Consider the following 17,881-nt stretch of genomic DNA (forward strand, 5'->3'; position numbering starts at 1 on the left):
TTCTTTGGTCTGATAACCACCTTTATGTGGAGATAGCAACATACTTCTTTTCAAACTAAAAATGTTAATCTGTAAGTTGTTGCTGCCATACTGTATTATTGGGCAGTGTGGCACTGTGCAGCTATAACTTGTATGTTGTATTATATTACAAAGGTATATTGTATTAAATAGACTGCAATAATGAAAACCAAATCTTAAGTTGTATATTATACTTTTCCTTTAAAGCAAGCAGTAGCTTTTTGTCCTTTTGAGATTTCACCATTTAGAGTTCAGTTCTTGATTAGATTTCAGAGCTTTGGGTTTTTTGCAGCTACTCAATTTTTCTGGCTGATCTACAATTAAGAGTCAGTGTGCATATCTAGAGATACTTAGATACCGTGTTGATGTGCGGAGAATAAGAATCTGAACAGAATAGAATAGAGAATGCTTTACTTTATCCCAGTTTGCTGCATCTCTCTACCATACATTTCTGCATATGTATGTAGTACTCAGTTGGCTTGAATGATTCTTAAGTCTTTTTGCCTTTGCTCATTCAAAGTAGGTTTTATAGAATTAGCTAAAGATCTGTGTCATCCTTTTCTTTAATATTCTGAGATTGGAGTATTTAGTGTTGCATCATTATGGTCTAGCGGAAGTTTGGAATGATATACTAAATCAGGTGCTTTTGAATCCCAGTAAGAGAGTCATCAGAGGCCAGTAACTGAAACTTTGTCTATGAATTTATCAATGAAGCTGAAAGTTGTGAAGGACATATAAGTATCCAGCAAGGCTTACATGTTTTGCTTATTTCCTGATCTGAAAATATTCTTGGTATTTCATTTAACTTTTAAAATTCTGATTTGAGGTGTCTAAATTAAATTACTTGATGTTTAGTTTAAGTAATTACTAGAAAGTAGAGATGTCAGTACTAGGCTACAAGGAGGCTGAGCTGTAGAATTGCATTATGAGATGAAATTCTATATTCTTGTACTTTTTTTAAAATGGGTGTAAACATGACATTCTTTTGTTCAGACAAATGGTTGATAAGCTCTGAGTGTCTTGCATTTAGTTTATAGGTTGTAGCTTAAAGAAACCTCAGTAGTTTGGCAATTAAATCTTTTTTTACAACCACGTTGGGTATTAACGGCTCTCTCAACTCACAGTATTATTATAGTCTGAATTTTATTGGCCACTAGCCATCTACAAGTTGGTCTCGGATAATGTGAAAAAAGAAAGTACACCTCTATCCCGATATAACGCGACCTGATATAACATGAATTTGGATATAACGCGGTAAAGAAGCTCTCCGGGGGGGCGGATCAAAGCAAGTTTTATATAACGCGGTTTCACCTATAACGCAGTAAGATTTTTTGGCTCCCGAGGACAGCGTTATATCGGGGTAGAGGTGTATAGTTATTCTTCAGTAGCGTCATATTTTACTGTCCTCCAGAGATCAACCCCATAGATGGGTGTTAATATATGGGTAAGTTCTTTGTTGACCTAATCAGTTATTGGACGATGTGAACCAATATATTGTGAAGAAATTTCTCATCATAAAATATGAGCGCAGAAACTGCTGAAAAAATTTCAGTTGTAATCCATTGATTATTTGTGAATGAAATAAGTCTTTTGAACCATTAAGACAATAATGTAAGAACAAAATATAAAATATTATTTTCCAAGCAGAAAATAGAATTCCTGATAAACTGGACTCATCAATCGGGGAGAATCCAGATTCTGCTGAGATGAATGGAGCTGACTTGGATATCTCTGGTTTGTCAATGGCTGAAATTGCATCTTGTAGTTATGAAGCCAGGTAGGTAGAAATTATTTGTCATGTTGATTGTAAAGTTCTGTCATACAGTGCTCACAGATAGCAGGCGAAATATCTATTTACATTGGGTGAATTTAAGCAAACATGGAACACTTAGTCTTTGTTTCAGAAATTATATTTAAATAAATTATGCTAGGTACCAGCACAAGAAGGGAAAATGTGTTTGCTCTCCCTTTTTACTTTAATACCATGTTTCAAGCTGTGATCTAATCAGTTCTCACAAGCTAAGCATATTTCAGTTGGGCCAAGGCCACTAAAGAAAATCCCTAGGTTCCATACACAGTGGTATTGTTGATTTAATAGGTGACATCCTTCTCTCTGAAACTGAACCAATGTTTTTTCATGGCATTAGGAACTTTGTACTATTGGAGGTCAGGCTCAGATGAGGCATAAAATTAAAGTCCTGATCACTAAATCTAATGGTACTTTTTCCACAAATTGTGTGCTGAATTCCCCAAATAGACTGGTCAAGAGGGGAACATCCAGTGCCTACAATAACTTGTTTTAAATATAGTCTCAAAGATATATAATATATTGATTTTAGGGCTGTCAAGTGATTAAAAAAATTAATCTGGATTAATCACACCGTTAAATAGTAATAGAATACCATTTATTTAAATATTTTTGGATATTTTCTACATTTTCTAATATATTGATTTCAATTACAACACAATAGAAAGTGTACAGTGCTCATTTTATATTATTATTTTTATTACAAATATTTGCCCTGTAAAAAACAAAAGAAATCGTATTTTTCAATTGACCTAATACATGTACCGTAGAGCAATCTCTTTATCCTGAAAGCTGAACTCACAAACGTAGAATTATGTACAAAAAAAGGCATTCAAAAATAAAACAATGCAAAACTTTAGAGCCCACATGTCCACTCTGTCCTACTTCTTGTTCAGCCAGTCGCTCAGACAAACAAGTTGGTTTACATTTGCAGGAGATGATGCTGCCCGCTTCTTGTTTACAATGTCACCTGAAAGTGAGAACACGCATTTGCATGGCACTGTTGTAGCTGGCGTTGCAAGATATTTAAGTGCCATATGTGCTAAAGATTCATATTTCCCTTCATGCTTCAACCACCATTCCAGAGGACATGCATTCATGCTGATGACTGGTTCTGCTCGATAACGATCCAACGATTGGAAGGCACTTCAGATTCTTAAACCTTGGGTCAGGTGCTATAGCTATCTTTAGAAATCTCACATTGGTACCTTCTTTGTGTTTTGTCAAACCTGCAGTGAAAGTGTTCTTAAAACGAACAACGTGCAGGGTCATCTGAGACTGCTAAAACATGAAATGTATGGCAGAATGCAGGTAAAACAGAGCAGGGGACATACAATTCTCCCCCAAGGAGTTCAGTCATAAATTTTAGTTAATATTCTTTTAAACGAGCATCATCAGCATGGAAGCATGTCCTTTGGAATGGTGGCCAAAGCATGAAGGGGTATACGAATGTTTAGCATATTTGGCATGTAAATACCTTGCAATGCTGGCTACAAAAATGCCATGTGAATGCCTGTTCTCACTTTCAGGTGACATTGTAAATAAGAAGCGGGCAGCATTATCTCCCAGAAATGTAAACAAACTTATTTGTCTTAGCGGTTGGCTGAACAAGAAGTAGGACTAAGTGGACTTGTATGCTCTAAAGTTTTACATTGTTTTGTTTTTGAGTATAGTTATGTAACAAAAAAAATATACATTTGGAAGTTGCATTTTCATGATGAAGAGATTGCACTATAGTACTTGTATGAGGTGAATTTTTACAGTGCAGATATTTGTAATAAAAACCAATATAAAGGGAGCACTGTACACTTTGTATTCTGTGTTGTAATTGAAATCAGTATATTTGAAAATGTAGAAAACATCCAAAAATATTTAATAAATTTCAATTGGTATTCTATTGTTTAACAGTGTGATTAATCACCATTAATTTTTTTGAGTTAATTGCATGAGTTAACTGCGATTAATCGACATCCCTAATTGGTTTCTAGTGCAAATAACACCCTCACATTTATCATCACCATGGATAGAGTATTTTATGGCAGATGAGCTGCTTTTTTTTTTTTTTTTTTGGCTTTGTTTTTCAAAGATTTAATTTATTTGATCAATACATAACTTTAAAAAATTGTGCCATTATAAAAAAATAAACCACATTGATCCGCCTTCCTTCTCCATGCTGTAGCAGAGTTGTACTGTTTTGCATAGTGCATGTTCTGTCATAGCTTAGAGCAGGAGATGGCAAGACCTGTCTAAAATACATATATATTTAATTTTAAAATAAGTTACTGTGTATATTCCCAATAGCCCCGCTTTTGTTCATTGTTTGAGACACACAGCACAAAAATCTTACAATTATTGAATTTAATTACTATAGTGCAAATCACTTTTTGCATCAATTAGACCGTTTACGTGGGTGGATTAAACTCCTGTATATCTGTTCTTTGTCTGGAGTAGTGGGATGGGAAAGTATGAATATTATTATTATTATTATTATGTATTTGTATTACTGTGGCATCTAGGAGCCCTGGGTATGGGCTGGAAACCCATTGTGCTAGGTGGTGTTGTACAAACACTTCATCTTGTAAATATCTGATTTTTTTTCTTTTTTTTTTTTTGCAAAGGGCAGATCTATGCAACTTACTTGCTTTTATTTGATTTTAGAGAAGTTGGGGTAAAGAATGGAATGTTTTTTGGCCAAGCAAAACAGCTATGTCCAAGTCTTCAAGCAGTTCCATATGACTTCCATGCATACAAAGAAGTTACACAGACAGTGTATGAGACACTGGCCAGGTAAAGTGCATTATGTATTTGTATAATCTTTGGCATCGATCAAGCATGTTTTCAGTTGCCACATTCCCAAATGCCATTATGTGATCCAGGATTTTCATCTTCATGGGTCTGTTATCCCCATTTTTTTCCCCCCTTCCAAACCATTCCCATCTCAGATCTTCCTTTTGTAGTAACTTTTTATCTTGACTGGATAATGGAGGGTAGTCAGCTTAGAGTGAGATTTCCCCCTATGCTGCTCTGTATCTTGAGGTCAAATCCTGCAAAATGATCAATGTCTGACTCCTGTAAAAGTCAGTGTCAAAACCTCCACTGACTTCAGTAGGAGAAGACTGTGGCTTTCAGTTAGCAAGTGTTGTATGTGCTGCTGCCCTTCCAAGACACCAACATTTCTTTAGACACACATTTTCAAGAACTGAATTTTTGTGGAATAAATTTAAAGAAAATTTTATTTCTTTATTTCATTTGACTGTGCGGGGAAAAAAGGAGTCAGTTATTTTTAGGTGAAGAATAAAATATTTAACTTTCCTTCTCCAACTAATCTTTTAAAAGCATGATTCATACTGAAATTAGTCCTAGACAGTAGTGCTACTGTAATTTGCTATATTAATATTTTTAAATGCTTAACTAAGTTGTGTGGGATAATGAGAATAAAAAATTAGAGAAATACCACCACAAAAGGAAGACTTTACTTGCTGCATATTTGTTTTAACAGATGGTGAGCTGTTGCTGCTGTTTCACCTCCTTTACTTTGTGTTGTTAGCTATACTCATAACATCGAAGCAGTCAGTTGTGATGAAGCGCTAGTAGATATCACTGAAATCCTTGCAGAGACCAGACTGACTCCTGATGAATTTGCAAGTGCTATCCGCACCGAAATCAAAGACCAGACTAAATGTGCTGCCTCTGTTGGGATGGGTTAGTACTTTATTTCATATTTACTTACAAGTGTCACTTGCCATCCTTGGGTATATCAAAATTACATAAGGGACTTCTAAAACAGTGAGTTTTCATGAAATACACAAAACATTGCCATTAAAATAAATGTATTAAAAAAAAATTCCTTGATGGAAAATGTTAAGCAACCTAACTTTAGGGGTTGCTACCAGCTCCCTTTTTAGTACTGACAGTGTGGTATAATTTCACTTCTGGGACACTTTGTGTTCATTTAAAAATAAAAATTAAGATATCTTTTCTAATAGATTGACAAATGAAAGAGGATAAAACCTATTCAGTCACCGTCCTGTATAAAAAGGGAAAGTAATAAAGGGCTGTAGGGTGGCATGACTTGGTATAGGTCATGAAACATGTTCACTAAAAGTAGAGGTAGTCAGTTTTGTAGGAGGTACAGTATATGAATTCATATCTTCGAAAATTTTCCATTCTTGCTTTTTCTTTTTCCTTGTCTCCCTCTCTCTCCCCCTTTCTCTCTGTTCATAATCATATTATCAAAATGAGAATCTGGGAATAAATATTTTGAGACCATTAAAATTCACTTCTGATTTAAGTTGAAATCCATTATGGTAGCTCTTTGGAGGTAGACTTCTCCCATTATCTCTTATTCATTATTGTTATTAACTTTAAATATAATTCTCCAGATTCCTGTTTGTCATGCCTTGCCTTGAGACCTATTTGAAACCGTTTATAACCTTATTTAATGTGCTTATTCTTTGTTTTAAAATAATACAATTTCTGAGCATACCTTTATACTCTGATTTCAATTTCGTAGTGGTTGAAAGAACCAAATTCCTCCAGTCAAATGTTTGTTCCAGTAATGAGTATATACTAAATACTTTTAAAAAGAGACTAGTCTGCAATTACTGTGTATCCAGTGGTTTTCTAAAACTTCATATGATGGGGAAACAGTACAAGGACTTCAACCTTAGACCAGGATAAAATGATTGGAACAAAGGACATGTGGCCCAATGGCTAAGACACAAGCCTGTGACTTGAAAGAGACCTGGGTTCAGTTCTTTACTTTGCCACATACACCGCTACCTCGATATAACGTGACCCGATATAACACTAATTCGGATATAACATGGTAAAGCAGTGCTCCGGGGGGGGGGTGGGCGCTGCGCACTCCAGTGGATCAAAGCAAGTTCAATATAACGCGGTTTCACCTATAACGCGGTAAGATTTTTTTGGCTCCCAAGGACAGCGTTATATCGAGGTAGAGGTGTACTTTGTGAGACCTTGAGCAAGTAATTTAGGCCTTGTCTCCTTGGGAAGGTTGCAGCAATATAATCGAAGATGTGAATTTAAACTGATTATATAGCTCAAGCAGTGCAAACTCCTGTGTTGGACACTCTTATTTCTGATATAGGTGTGTTTGAATGCTCTTATCTCTGATATAACTCTTTTTTTTTTTTTTGGTTTAGCTTAAGTCAGTTGGGAACAGATTTAAGTTAGATTGAAATAAGAGCATCCACACAGACAGAGCTTTCACTGGCTTAACTAAGCCATTTTATCTAAGCCAATTAAATTAAAACCTGTGAATGTGTGTAGACAAGGCCTTAGTTTTTCTGTGCCTCAGTTTCCCATTTTGTAAAATAAGTATAGTAGTATTTCCCACTTCACACAATGCTGTGAGGATATATACAGTAAAGATTGTGAATCACTTAGATACTACAGTAATGGGAGCCATATACCTAAGAGAGGTAGAATGGTGGAAGTCTGAAGTGACGTATTACAGGCAAAGGATGGGACACCAAAGGAAAATTGGACGTGGAATCCTTTATTGATTGTGTCGTAAATATAATTCCTAGCATGGTGCCCATGATATCTGCATTACCATCATTATTTACCAAAAAGACATTAAATAATGTAACCCCTGGGGGGACAGGAGAGACCGGGAACAACACATTGTAAATAGTGGCATTTACCTAACCTTTTGTAGTTTGCCCTATTCTACAGCAAGGTTTTTTTGGTAGCAATGATATCACAGAATGAGACATGCTAGCGCACCATATTGGAGTGGTAGTTGGCTGGACATGAAGAAACCTGTAAGCACAAAAAAATTCTGAAAGTGTGCCAAATGTCCCCCTGACTCTGATTTTATGGGGCATTCTAATAGTAAAACTAATGGAATTTTATTCTTGTTTAGCAGGTAACGGGGCTCAGAAATACCCATTTCTTTCATATAATTCATTTTTTAGTATGATAGACAGTTTATTATACTTAAGTTGAATGTAACATCTTTTTTCAGAATGATCTACAGCAGTGATACTCAGACGTCGGGTTCAGAGGCCAAATTAGTGAACACCATTATCCAAAAGAGCCACAGTAGTGAGAATTCATTGTTTCATATACTATATCGGGGTAGGCAACCTATGGCACGTGTGCCGAAGGTGGCACGCAAGCTGATTTTCAGTGGCACTCGCACTGCCTGGGTCCTGGCCACCGGTCCGGGGGGCTCTGCATTTTAATTTAATTTTAAATGAAGCTTCTTAAACATTTTGAAACCTTATTTACTTTACATACAACAATAGTTTAGTTATATATTATAGACTTATAGAAAGAGACCTTCTGAAAACGTTAAAATGTATTACTGGCACACGAAACCTTAAATTAAAGTGAATAAGTGAAGACTCGGCACACCACTTCTGAAAGTTTGCCGACCCCTGTACTATATAATTCTCACTGCAAAATGACTGACCACATATTTTTCTTATCAGCTACAATTGGTTAGTTACATATTAAAAGCATCCTGATTGGTTAATAACTTAGATTGATAAATAATTAAATCACACTGTTTTAATAATGTGTGCTGCAAAGAACCGCAGGAGACGCATTAAAGCGTCACTTGTGTCTCATGAGCCTCAGTCTGCGTATCACTGATTCTACAGTACAAAGATGCTGTAATTTTACTTTTTAACAATTTTGATAGCTCCTATGTCTATTGCTACATGTATAGAACATTCACTGGAGACTTAAAGTATTTTGTAATGGTTGTTTTTTATTGTAATTTAGCAAGTACAAGTTAGTGTTGCAAAAATATCCCTTTTCCCTCAAATCCTACCAGTTGCCAAAATGGAAGCATGGACTGCAGGAACAAGTAAATACTAAACAAAAAATCCAAAGCAGTATTTGGAGCGAGATTAAAATGTGGCTATACCTCTCTGCACCTTTCTCCTCATCCTCCGACTAGTAAAATGCTGTTTGTGATGGCACAAATCAGCATTGGCATCCTTTAATTATTTTTTCACTTTTACAGGTTCCAATATTCTGCTGGCCAGAATGGCAACTCGCAAAGCAAAACCAGATGGACAGTATCACTTAAAACCTGAGGAAGTGGATGATTTTATTAGAGGTCAGCTAGTTAGCAATCTTCCAGGTACATTTTTTTAATTGAATTATTGATGTCCTTCTTTTACAGGGATTTTTCAGGCTGACATTAGAATTTGCTATAAGCTGCAAAATGGTGTCCAGTATCAATCAAGGGTCTCATTATTTTTCCCAAATTTCACGTAAAAGAGGTTGGCCATTATTTAAGGTTATCTAATCTGCAAAATGAAGATATTTCATGTTTAGGATTATCTGCTGAATACTGGAATGTTCCTTCTCATTTCTCTTGTCATTTTACATTTTTTCTTTGTATCTTCAAGAATAAATTCCTTATTAAAGACCTTACAAAGCCATACAGTATGGTGAGTTGGCAAGGGATGGACTCAGTTTAGTATTTCTGGCAGCCTGAATACTTTTGCACTACTAATTTGTGGGTGTGACATCTCCAGCAGAATTCATGCTGAGTCACTATACATGGGTAGTTACTGTTAGGAATGTAATGAAAAGTCTTAGTATAGTGTGCTTGCCCGACTGGTTAGTTGGCTCTGTTATGAATGGTTGAAAATCGTATTGTAGGTGGTGTCAGGATCAAGGGAATATTTTTTTAGAAGGGAGTGTGCACTGGCAGAATTTTGAAGTTTGGGAAGGCACCAGAAAAAGGGAGTTAATAAGGATGAAGAGACATGACTGAAAAATGGGAGAGGAAAGGGGGTAAAAAGATGGATGGTTTTCTTAAAACTTGTTGGTATTAGGAAATTCCCAGTAAGAGAAGGGTTGGAGGAAAAACAAGGAAGGCGGAGAAGTAAAAAGTCAGTGAGTGGAATGTAGAAGAGGAGATACTGGAAAATTGGGCATTCTTGAGTTGAAAGAAGGAAGTATTCCTTGAAATTAGCCAATGCAAGATGGAATAGTGAGTGGAGAATACAATGGAAAAGGAAACTACAATAGGACTAAAACACCTTAACACTTCTGTGTACACTATCTAGCCATAATAGACATAGAAGTAGGACTGACAACATTGTTTTTCATTGAATTATTGTATATAAAGGTCTCCAATTGTTTAGTTTACCACTAACTTGAGGTACAGGAATCTGTGTGGATTGTGTCATGGAAGAATAGTAGAAATTTGCTCAATTGTGGCAACTGTAGTTATGCAATTGTAAGCCAAAGTGCTTTCTTGTATGTAACAGGATAGCATGTTACCTTTATAGTGTATGCACCTGACACAGTTTGAGAGGTAAGACCCTGAAATTAATAAAGGATAACTGAAATACAGAGCATAAATGGGTACTTAATCTTGCTCAAACTGTATGCACAGCTGTTTTAGGAATGTGTTCCAAAGCTAATGTAGATTTATTTCATATAAGGAAACAAAACAGAAAGATATTGTAATAGACATATAAAATATTTGAAAATAGCATCATTATCCATAAGTTCCTCAATATATAATGCTAAAACTAGATTAATACTTAATTTGTCAATTTCACTTCTGACTATAGCTCACTATAGATTGCCTACAGGTGATTAGGTTTTAGAAGCTTGATTTTTTTTTTCTTGATACATAACTTTTTTTTAGTTTGCCCTCTTCATCTAACCTGTACTATCTATCCATTTTTGTCTAATTACATTTAATTTTCTATAGTATAACGTAGTATGCTTAATTTAAGTCCTTTAAAGTTTTCTGATGTCACTTGCATTTAGTGCTTTCCGTAGTGTTTTCAGTGTCAGTACATCATTTAAATTATAAAATGGAGATCCTAAAAGATGGAATCTGATTGTCCGAATATTCTAACTTTAACTATCTATAGTAGTGTAAATGCATAAGTTATGATTAATTTGTAAATTATTACTTTTTTATAAATCAGTAATTTCACTAAAAATTAACACACTTGGATACTTACAATTTTCAGATGGTTCGTAACTCACCTCACTAATAATTTGAGCCATTTTTCCTCTCTGAAATAACATGTTTCCAACCAAGTAGCATTGAAAATAACTAGAATTTTTACTGGTTTCCTTTTAGGTGCAAACACTTGTGTACAGTTGCAAATATATCTCACTTGTTTTGTTTGATTGTGTAAGGTTTCAGAGCTATTTTGGATTGATCAAGTGTATTAATCAGACTACTGTCTTAATACTGACCTTGTGCTCAGTTGTTGTACAAAGTATGGAAGACAGTCATTATCCAAGGGGGCTACAAGTTAAAAGCAATGTCCTGCAAGCACAGGTTAGCAAGTCTTGACACTGGAACAAGCATACAGACAGCAGTAACTGCAAAATTAGGCTCTTAACTAAAATTCAGTCAGACTAAACAAATACTGTACATGATACAAAATTTGCTGGTCAATCGTAATGCATCCAATGTGCTTTTTCCCCCAATCGCGCCTTAAAATTTGAACTGGATACCAGGCATTTTAAGATTAAAAGAGAATGGTAGTGCTTTAAAAATAATGAACTTTGTCTGGATTGTGTAGACTTAACAGAACAAAATTACTTATTATCTTCTTAGGAGTTGGTAGGTCAATGGAATCCAAGTTGGCATCTTTCGGAATTAAAACCTGTGGAGACCTACAATATCTTACTATGTCAAAACTCCAGAAGGAATTTGGTCCAAAAACAGGACAGATGCTCTACAGATTCTGTCGTGGTTTGGATGACCGACCTGTTCGAACAGAAAAGGAAAGAAAATCTGTTTCAGCTGAGATCAACTATGGTATAAGGTTTACTCAGGTAAACTAAAACGGTCTTTCGTTTTGGAGGATTAAATATTATATTTGAAAGACTTCCTCCCACAGCAGAAGATCCTCCTTGTTTCCCATGGATATTCCGAATGCCCTCATTTAAATTTTTTTTTTTTTTTTTTAAGCCATCACTCTATTACAGCCACAATCATAGCAGTCATATTGACAATCCATCATTCTCATCCTAACATTCTGTTCCCGGGAATGATTCACCAGACTGAAATTCAAATTCTGGTTACCCATGTGGCAATGCATAATACCATATCTAGACTGTCCTAGTGCAGATTTTTAACCAATTTCTATCTTTTATTAACTATAACAATGTTAAAATAATTATTACCTTCAGAAAGGAAGTTAGTGTAATGGTAAGACTGAGAAATTAAATATGTATGAAAATTATAAAAATTTAAGGCCAACATTTTCATACCTGGATGCCTAAAGTTAGATTCCGTATCCATATTCAGGTTCTTAAACCAAATGCCAGATTGGAGAGGGAGGGAGCCTCTGCCTTTCTCATTGACTTTAGAATAAAAACAACAATCCAGGGGTTTGTCTACACAAACACTTAATCTACTACCATTTCAAAGCAGGGTACATTAAAGCAGTCGTTCTCAACCAGGGATACACGGACCCCTGGGTGTATGCAGAGGTCTTCTAAGGGGGTACATCGAGATATTTGCCTAATTTTACAACAGACTACATAAAAAGCACTAGTGAAGTCAGTAAAAACTAAAATTTCATACAGACAATGACTTGTTTATACTGCTCTATATACTGTACACTGAAATGTAAGTACAATATTTATATTCCAATTGATTTATTTTATAATTATATGGTAAAAATGAGAAAGTAAGCAATTATTCAGTATAGTATGCTGTGACACTTTTTTTTAAATGTTTGTCTGATTTTGTAAGCAAGTAGTTTTTAAGTAATGTGAAACTTGGGGCTACGCAAGACAAATCAGACTCTTGCAAGGGGTACTGTAGTCTGGAAGGGTTGAGAGCCACTGCATTAAAGCACGCTAGGTAACTTCTAGTGCATGACAGAGTCTACATGGGCACTTATTGCTTGGCAGACTTGTGCGTGACAGACTTACACTTAAATGTTTGTTTAGGCAATCCCTCGGAACCTAACTTCAGCACCTAGAGTTTGAAACTTTTAACCTATGTTTCTACCAAAATTCTAATTTGATCACATTGCATATCATTCATAATTTATGGTACAGATTAAATTTAATATTAAGTAAACCTTAATGTATTACTTTTCACTTGGAAATCAGGAAAAGAAATGGGTAGGGTTCCTCATGGCCACGGTCTGAGAGTGCAGTAGAAAACTTTTCCTTTTGTAATTTCCTGACTCTTGAGTGCTTGATTTCTCAAACTTTCTTGCATCAGTGTTGGGAGTTTTTCATTTAATTTCATAATATTAAATGAAGAAAAAACGGATGAAATGCTGCTAAATGCAGCATGAGGCTATTTGATCTAAACTGTGAAGCAGTGTTCACTGAGGGATCCTTAAGTAAAGCCATTGAATTTAGGTGCAGCTTGCCAAGGAGTATAGACAACTTTGGTGGTGATCCTCAGCAAAAGTACTGCAGCTGCTTCAGACTTAAGAAGTTCACTTGGAAGTTTAGAGCAGCAATCATAAAAGATAGAAGTGAGTGCTCAGATTGTGCAGAAATTGACTGCTTAGGCTCCCATGCATGTCAAGGAAAATCTTATCTTCTGAATTTCTTCAAATAGTGTCCCTATTGGTGCTCCACTGTAGGTGTATCTGTGCCACTGTGCCTCTAATTGGAGATTTTAGGTAGCAGTGTCCATTCAGCCTGCCCATGCACTCTCCCTCCCTGGTGGTTTGCCTCAAGGCTGTCTAGCACTGAAGGAGCCAGCAGTTGTCCCTTCCTTATCTGTGTCCTTTTTTGTTTCTTTTGTTCTCCTTAGTAGTTAATGTTTCCATTTTATCCCCTTAGGATAAGAAAAGAAAAGAACTTTAGCTTATGTTTCCCGCCCCAGAGGTCTTTAGAAGACTCTCTAAGATCTTTCAGTTAAAAAAAAGGGGGGGGGGGGAGGGAGGGGTGAATAAAAGAAGAGGAAAGAACTTTCTTCTGCATTCCTCACTGCTAGAGGGTGATACCTCCCTCCCCAGGGGAATGCCCAGCTTCTAGAGTTGCCTCTGGGTGCCTGGGAGAGTCACATATCCCTCAGAAGTGCTCCCTCTGCCCCTAGTTAAAGCTGAGGTCTTGCAAGAACAGGGAGCTGAAGTTAAAACTCCTCCTTATGGAGAAGACACTTCAGCCTCCAGGGGACTCTGGTGCTGACCCTGGATCATCCCTGGAGCCTTCAACTTCAAAGAGGTTAGAGTCATGGAAAGACCAGCAGATTCCGCCTGTAAAGTCTCAAGAGAAAGGGCTCAAAGCCCCCAAACTGAGTCGTTGGCCAGTCAGAGGGGTTCCCCAGCATGGCCACCTTGGTACTGGCTGCTCCGAACCACGGTACCCAGAAACATCAGGGTGCTTCTGCTATGAGCTCTGCCGCACCGCCTACACGCACCTGGCGCTCAAGCTCTGAGGTTGTGGTACTGCCCTCTAAGGACAAAGACAAACACTCTACCGCCTCTAAAGGAGCGGCACTGAGAAAACCTTCGGTTGGGTGAGGCAAAGCTCCGATCTAGGGAACGCTCTGCACCTTCACAACCATCAGTACGGACAACATACCGCGGACACTCCTCCACAGTACCGAGTGAGCCGATGGTACTGTAAGAGTTCCAGTACCCTAGAGACCTGACAGTTGGGGAAGAACCACAATCCCCATTATTTAGTACTGGGACCCTGCTATCGAGTACATCCTGGCACCCGGAATCGCACTCAGCACCGGGCTGTGTACCACCAATACTAGAGCCAGTGCCCCCCTTACTCAGTAACAAGTCTGACAGTGACCAGGAGGATGTCATTTCCCTGGCCTCTCATCGTGGCCCACCATCACAATACAAGGGTCTTCCTCAAGTCCATCGAACTAACCACGATCATGATATGGGCCCCCTTGGGCACGCCCACCACTCATCTTCCCCTCCCCATGGCTGTATTGGGATCTTTGGGCAACGTACAAATCCCATACTTCACGGGCGTTTAATGTCTCTCAGAAAGAGTCTGCCTGATGGTCTCCTACAGCGTCACTATCCAGAGCCCTTGAACCAGAGGAGGAGGAAACTTGAGGAAAAGGAGGAAAGTCCTGAAGGGGAAGCTACCCCTCCAGCAAACTTCTCCTTATCTTTGCCCGATGAGGCTGTAATGCTCCTCCCCCCATCACTAGTTGATGATTTCAAGAACTTGCAAGGCCTTACTAAGAAGGTGGCAGACCAGCTGCAGATTTCCCCTACAGCAGGTAGCAGATGCACATCACACACTGGTGGATATTCTGCACACTTCCTACTCGTCCAGAATTGCCCTCCCAATTAATGAGTCAATTCTAGATCCTGCCAAAGTCATCTGGCAGACACCAACTGGCAAGAGAGCCGACAAAAAATTCTGCATCCCTCCCAAAGAGGCAAACTTCCTGTTTCAACATCCACAGCCCAACTCCATCGTAGTTGATGTGGTTAATGCATGACGCAAGCAACATCACGCCAAGTCGACCCATACGATTGTGATTGGAAAAGGCTACACCTCTGAGAGGAAGGCATATTTGTCAGCGACATTGCAGTTTAGAGTCGCAAACTACCAAGCATCCATGGCCAAATATAATTTTATTAATTATCGGAAACTCAATGCATTTCTGGAACATTTACCGGAGAGACAAAAGGAACAGTTTCAGGTGATTGTCAGAGAGGGCCAGTTAGTAGCCAGAATAGTGTTACAGACTGCACTGGACACAGCCTATACAATGGCCCGCTCTGTCTCTGTGGCAGTGGTAATGAGACAATCTTGTTGGCTACACTTTTCTGGGTCGCCCAAAGAGCTGCAGACTACAGTGGAAGATCTCCCATTTGAAGGGCCCAAGCTCTTCGCGGAGAAGACAGACTCTTCTCTTCACACCTTGAAGGATTCCCGGGCCACATTACACTCCCTGGGAATCCACTATGCGGAACAGAGAACTTGGGCCTCTGTCCACACTTTCACAGATCATGGTGCGACTGGAGATTCATCCTCTGCTGCCCTCCACGGTACTCTCTGTAGTAACTGACTCCACTCCAAAGTCCCAGCCTTCCATGGAGAATATTGCTGTGAAGCCACTTACAGTGGAGCACCCACTGGGACACTACGCAAAGAGGGAGTTATCTTGTGCAATGGTTCTTCGAGATGTTTGTCCCTATGGGTGCTCCATAACCTGCCCTCCTCCCCTCTACTTCAGTATTCTCTATAAGGGACTTTGTGTAGAGAAGGAACTGGGGGGGGGGGGGGGGGGGGGGGTTCACCCTCACAGTGTAGATAGCCTTGAGGCAGCATGGGAGGGAGCGCACATGTGCAGGCTGAACTGACACCACTACCTAAAATCTCTGATTAGAGGTGCAGATATGCTTACAATGGAGCACCCACAGGGAAACACATTTTGAAAAACTATCGTTACTGCACAAGGTGAGTAACTTCCTCTTTTCACGGTTCGTACTAGTTGTCATTAAAATCTCTTGAGTAAAACAACTTGAAGTTTGTGTATCAGGCTGTTCTTACGATGGCTCTACAAAGAAGTTACACTTTTTTGTAGAAAAATAAAACTAATTTTTCAATGTTCCACATCTCAAAAGTGTGTGATTTACCTCAGATGTTGCCAAAACATTCTCCTCTCACTACAAATGACAAAATGATATGAAATTTGTAACCTCAGATTTGTCATACATCAGTATAGCAGTACGCATGCAGTGAAAATTCTCCTATTCAGAGGCAAAAAAGAGGCACTTTTACCTATGAGTTTTCTTGCTGTAGTCAGTTGGCTGTGCTCTTTTTTTATTTTTAAAATCTATATAGTGTATCCTTTAGTTTCATGCCAAAACTACATGAAATAAATTAACTTACATATTTTTAATTTTTAAAGACATTTTAGCTCTCTGCATCAGATGCATGACAGTGATAAAAAAACTTTTTTTTTCTTCCTTTTAGCCTAAGGAAGCAGAAGCTTTCCTTCTGAGTCTTTCAGAAGAAATCCAACATAGACTTGAAGCTGCTGGGATGAAGGGAAAACGGTTAACTCTTAAAATCATGGTCAGAAAGGCTGGGGCCCCTGTAGAGCCTGCAAAATATGGAGGCCATGGAATCTGTGACAACATTGCCAGGTAACCTTGCATAGAATTAAAAACTTATCAATATATAGGTGTGGACCCACTACTGCAGTGTGCTGAGCCTCGTGAACTCCCAATAAAACATAAAGGGCACTGAAGGTGCTCAGTGCCTTGCAGAATTGGGCTTTATATAGTATCTATAACTATATAATAGCTGCAGTAGTGTTCTCAAACTTCCTATACATTTTGCTTAATATAGTCCTAGGTGGTGATCTTGTTTTCCTATAGAAACATGACTATAGTTTAGGATTTTCATGCAAAAAATGTCGTAAATACATTTTCCTCTTGTAATCTTAGAGGAGTTTAGAGACTAATATCTCTCCTTCCAGTCTCCTTTAGAAGGAGAAAAGGAACTTCATTGTGATGGTCATGAAATAAGCGGGAAAAGCAGCTGGCTGCAAATACCCACCTTGACACAATTTTAAAAATTGTGTTAATTTTCTTCAGCACTGTAGTACAATCAGCAGCACCAATCAGAGCACCCCAATCTAATCTTTGTGATGATCAGCTTCCAATAAATCTTTTCAGGGATTCAGAGATTCCAGAAGGCTAATTACAAACCTTAAAAAAAATTAGGCTTAGTCAGGCTTTATGCTTTTTTTCCCGTTTTAAACAATAAAGTAATAATTGGTAATACTTACTGACACACTACTACAGTATGTAGCACTAATTGCCTGCCAAATACCTATTAAAGTGTACAGTTCCTTGAATTCAGCAAATCCTAAAATGATTGATTTTTGTTGTTGTTGTTGTTAAAAGTCTGATAGTACACTCTCAAACTGATGTCGGTGAAGTACACGCAGAATAAATATTAATATTTTTATAAAAGGTGACCTTGAGAACATCCACCTGTTTGTATTATGCTGAAAATAAGATTAGATCTCAGAGAAGCTCTGGCACCCTGTTTGTGGAGTGAAACTATCTGATGTAATACTGTTGATATAGATAGAATGAAATAGGGTTTTTCCAAAGCTAA

The 17,881-nt window shown here is 37.8% G+C and overlaps 1 protein-coding gene across 4 annotated transcripts in view; it reads left to right on the forward strand.

Annotated features, from left to right (window-relative positions):
* REV1 (REV1 DNA directed polymerase) overlaps positions 1–17,881 on the forward strand; it is a 94,556-nt gene that overhangs the window by 43,343 nt on the left and 33,332 nt on the right. For 3 of the 4 annotated variants that reach the window (XM_024213552.2, XM_024213560.2, XM_024213578.3), the window contains 6 exons: positions 1,663–1,795; positions 4,484–4,612; positions 5,373–5,527; positions 8,826–8,945; positions 11,406–11,626; positions 16,727–16,899. In XM_024213552.2, coding sequence (XP_024069320.1) covers positions 1,663–1,795; positions 4,484–4,612; positions 5,373–5,527; positions 8,826–8,945; positions 11,406–11,626; positions 16,727–16,899 — 931 coding nt within the window. The remainder of the gene's footprint in view (positions 1–1,662; positions 1,796–4,483; positions 4,613–5,372; positions 5,528–8,825; positions 8,946–11,405; positions 11,627–16,726; positions 16,900–17,881) is intronic. The other variant, XM_024213570.2, reaches the window with a different exon arrangement.

Source organism: Terrapene carolina, unplaced genomic scaffold, assembly GCF_002925995.2.
Source record: "Terrapene carolina triunguis isolate 2854851 unplaced genomic scaffold, T_m_triunguis-2.0 Scaffold21, whole genome shotgun sequence".
Classification (NCBI taxonomy): domain Eukaryota; kingdom Metazoa; phylum Chordata; order Testudines; family Emydidae; genus Terrapene; species Terrapene triunguis.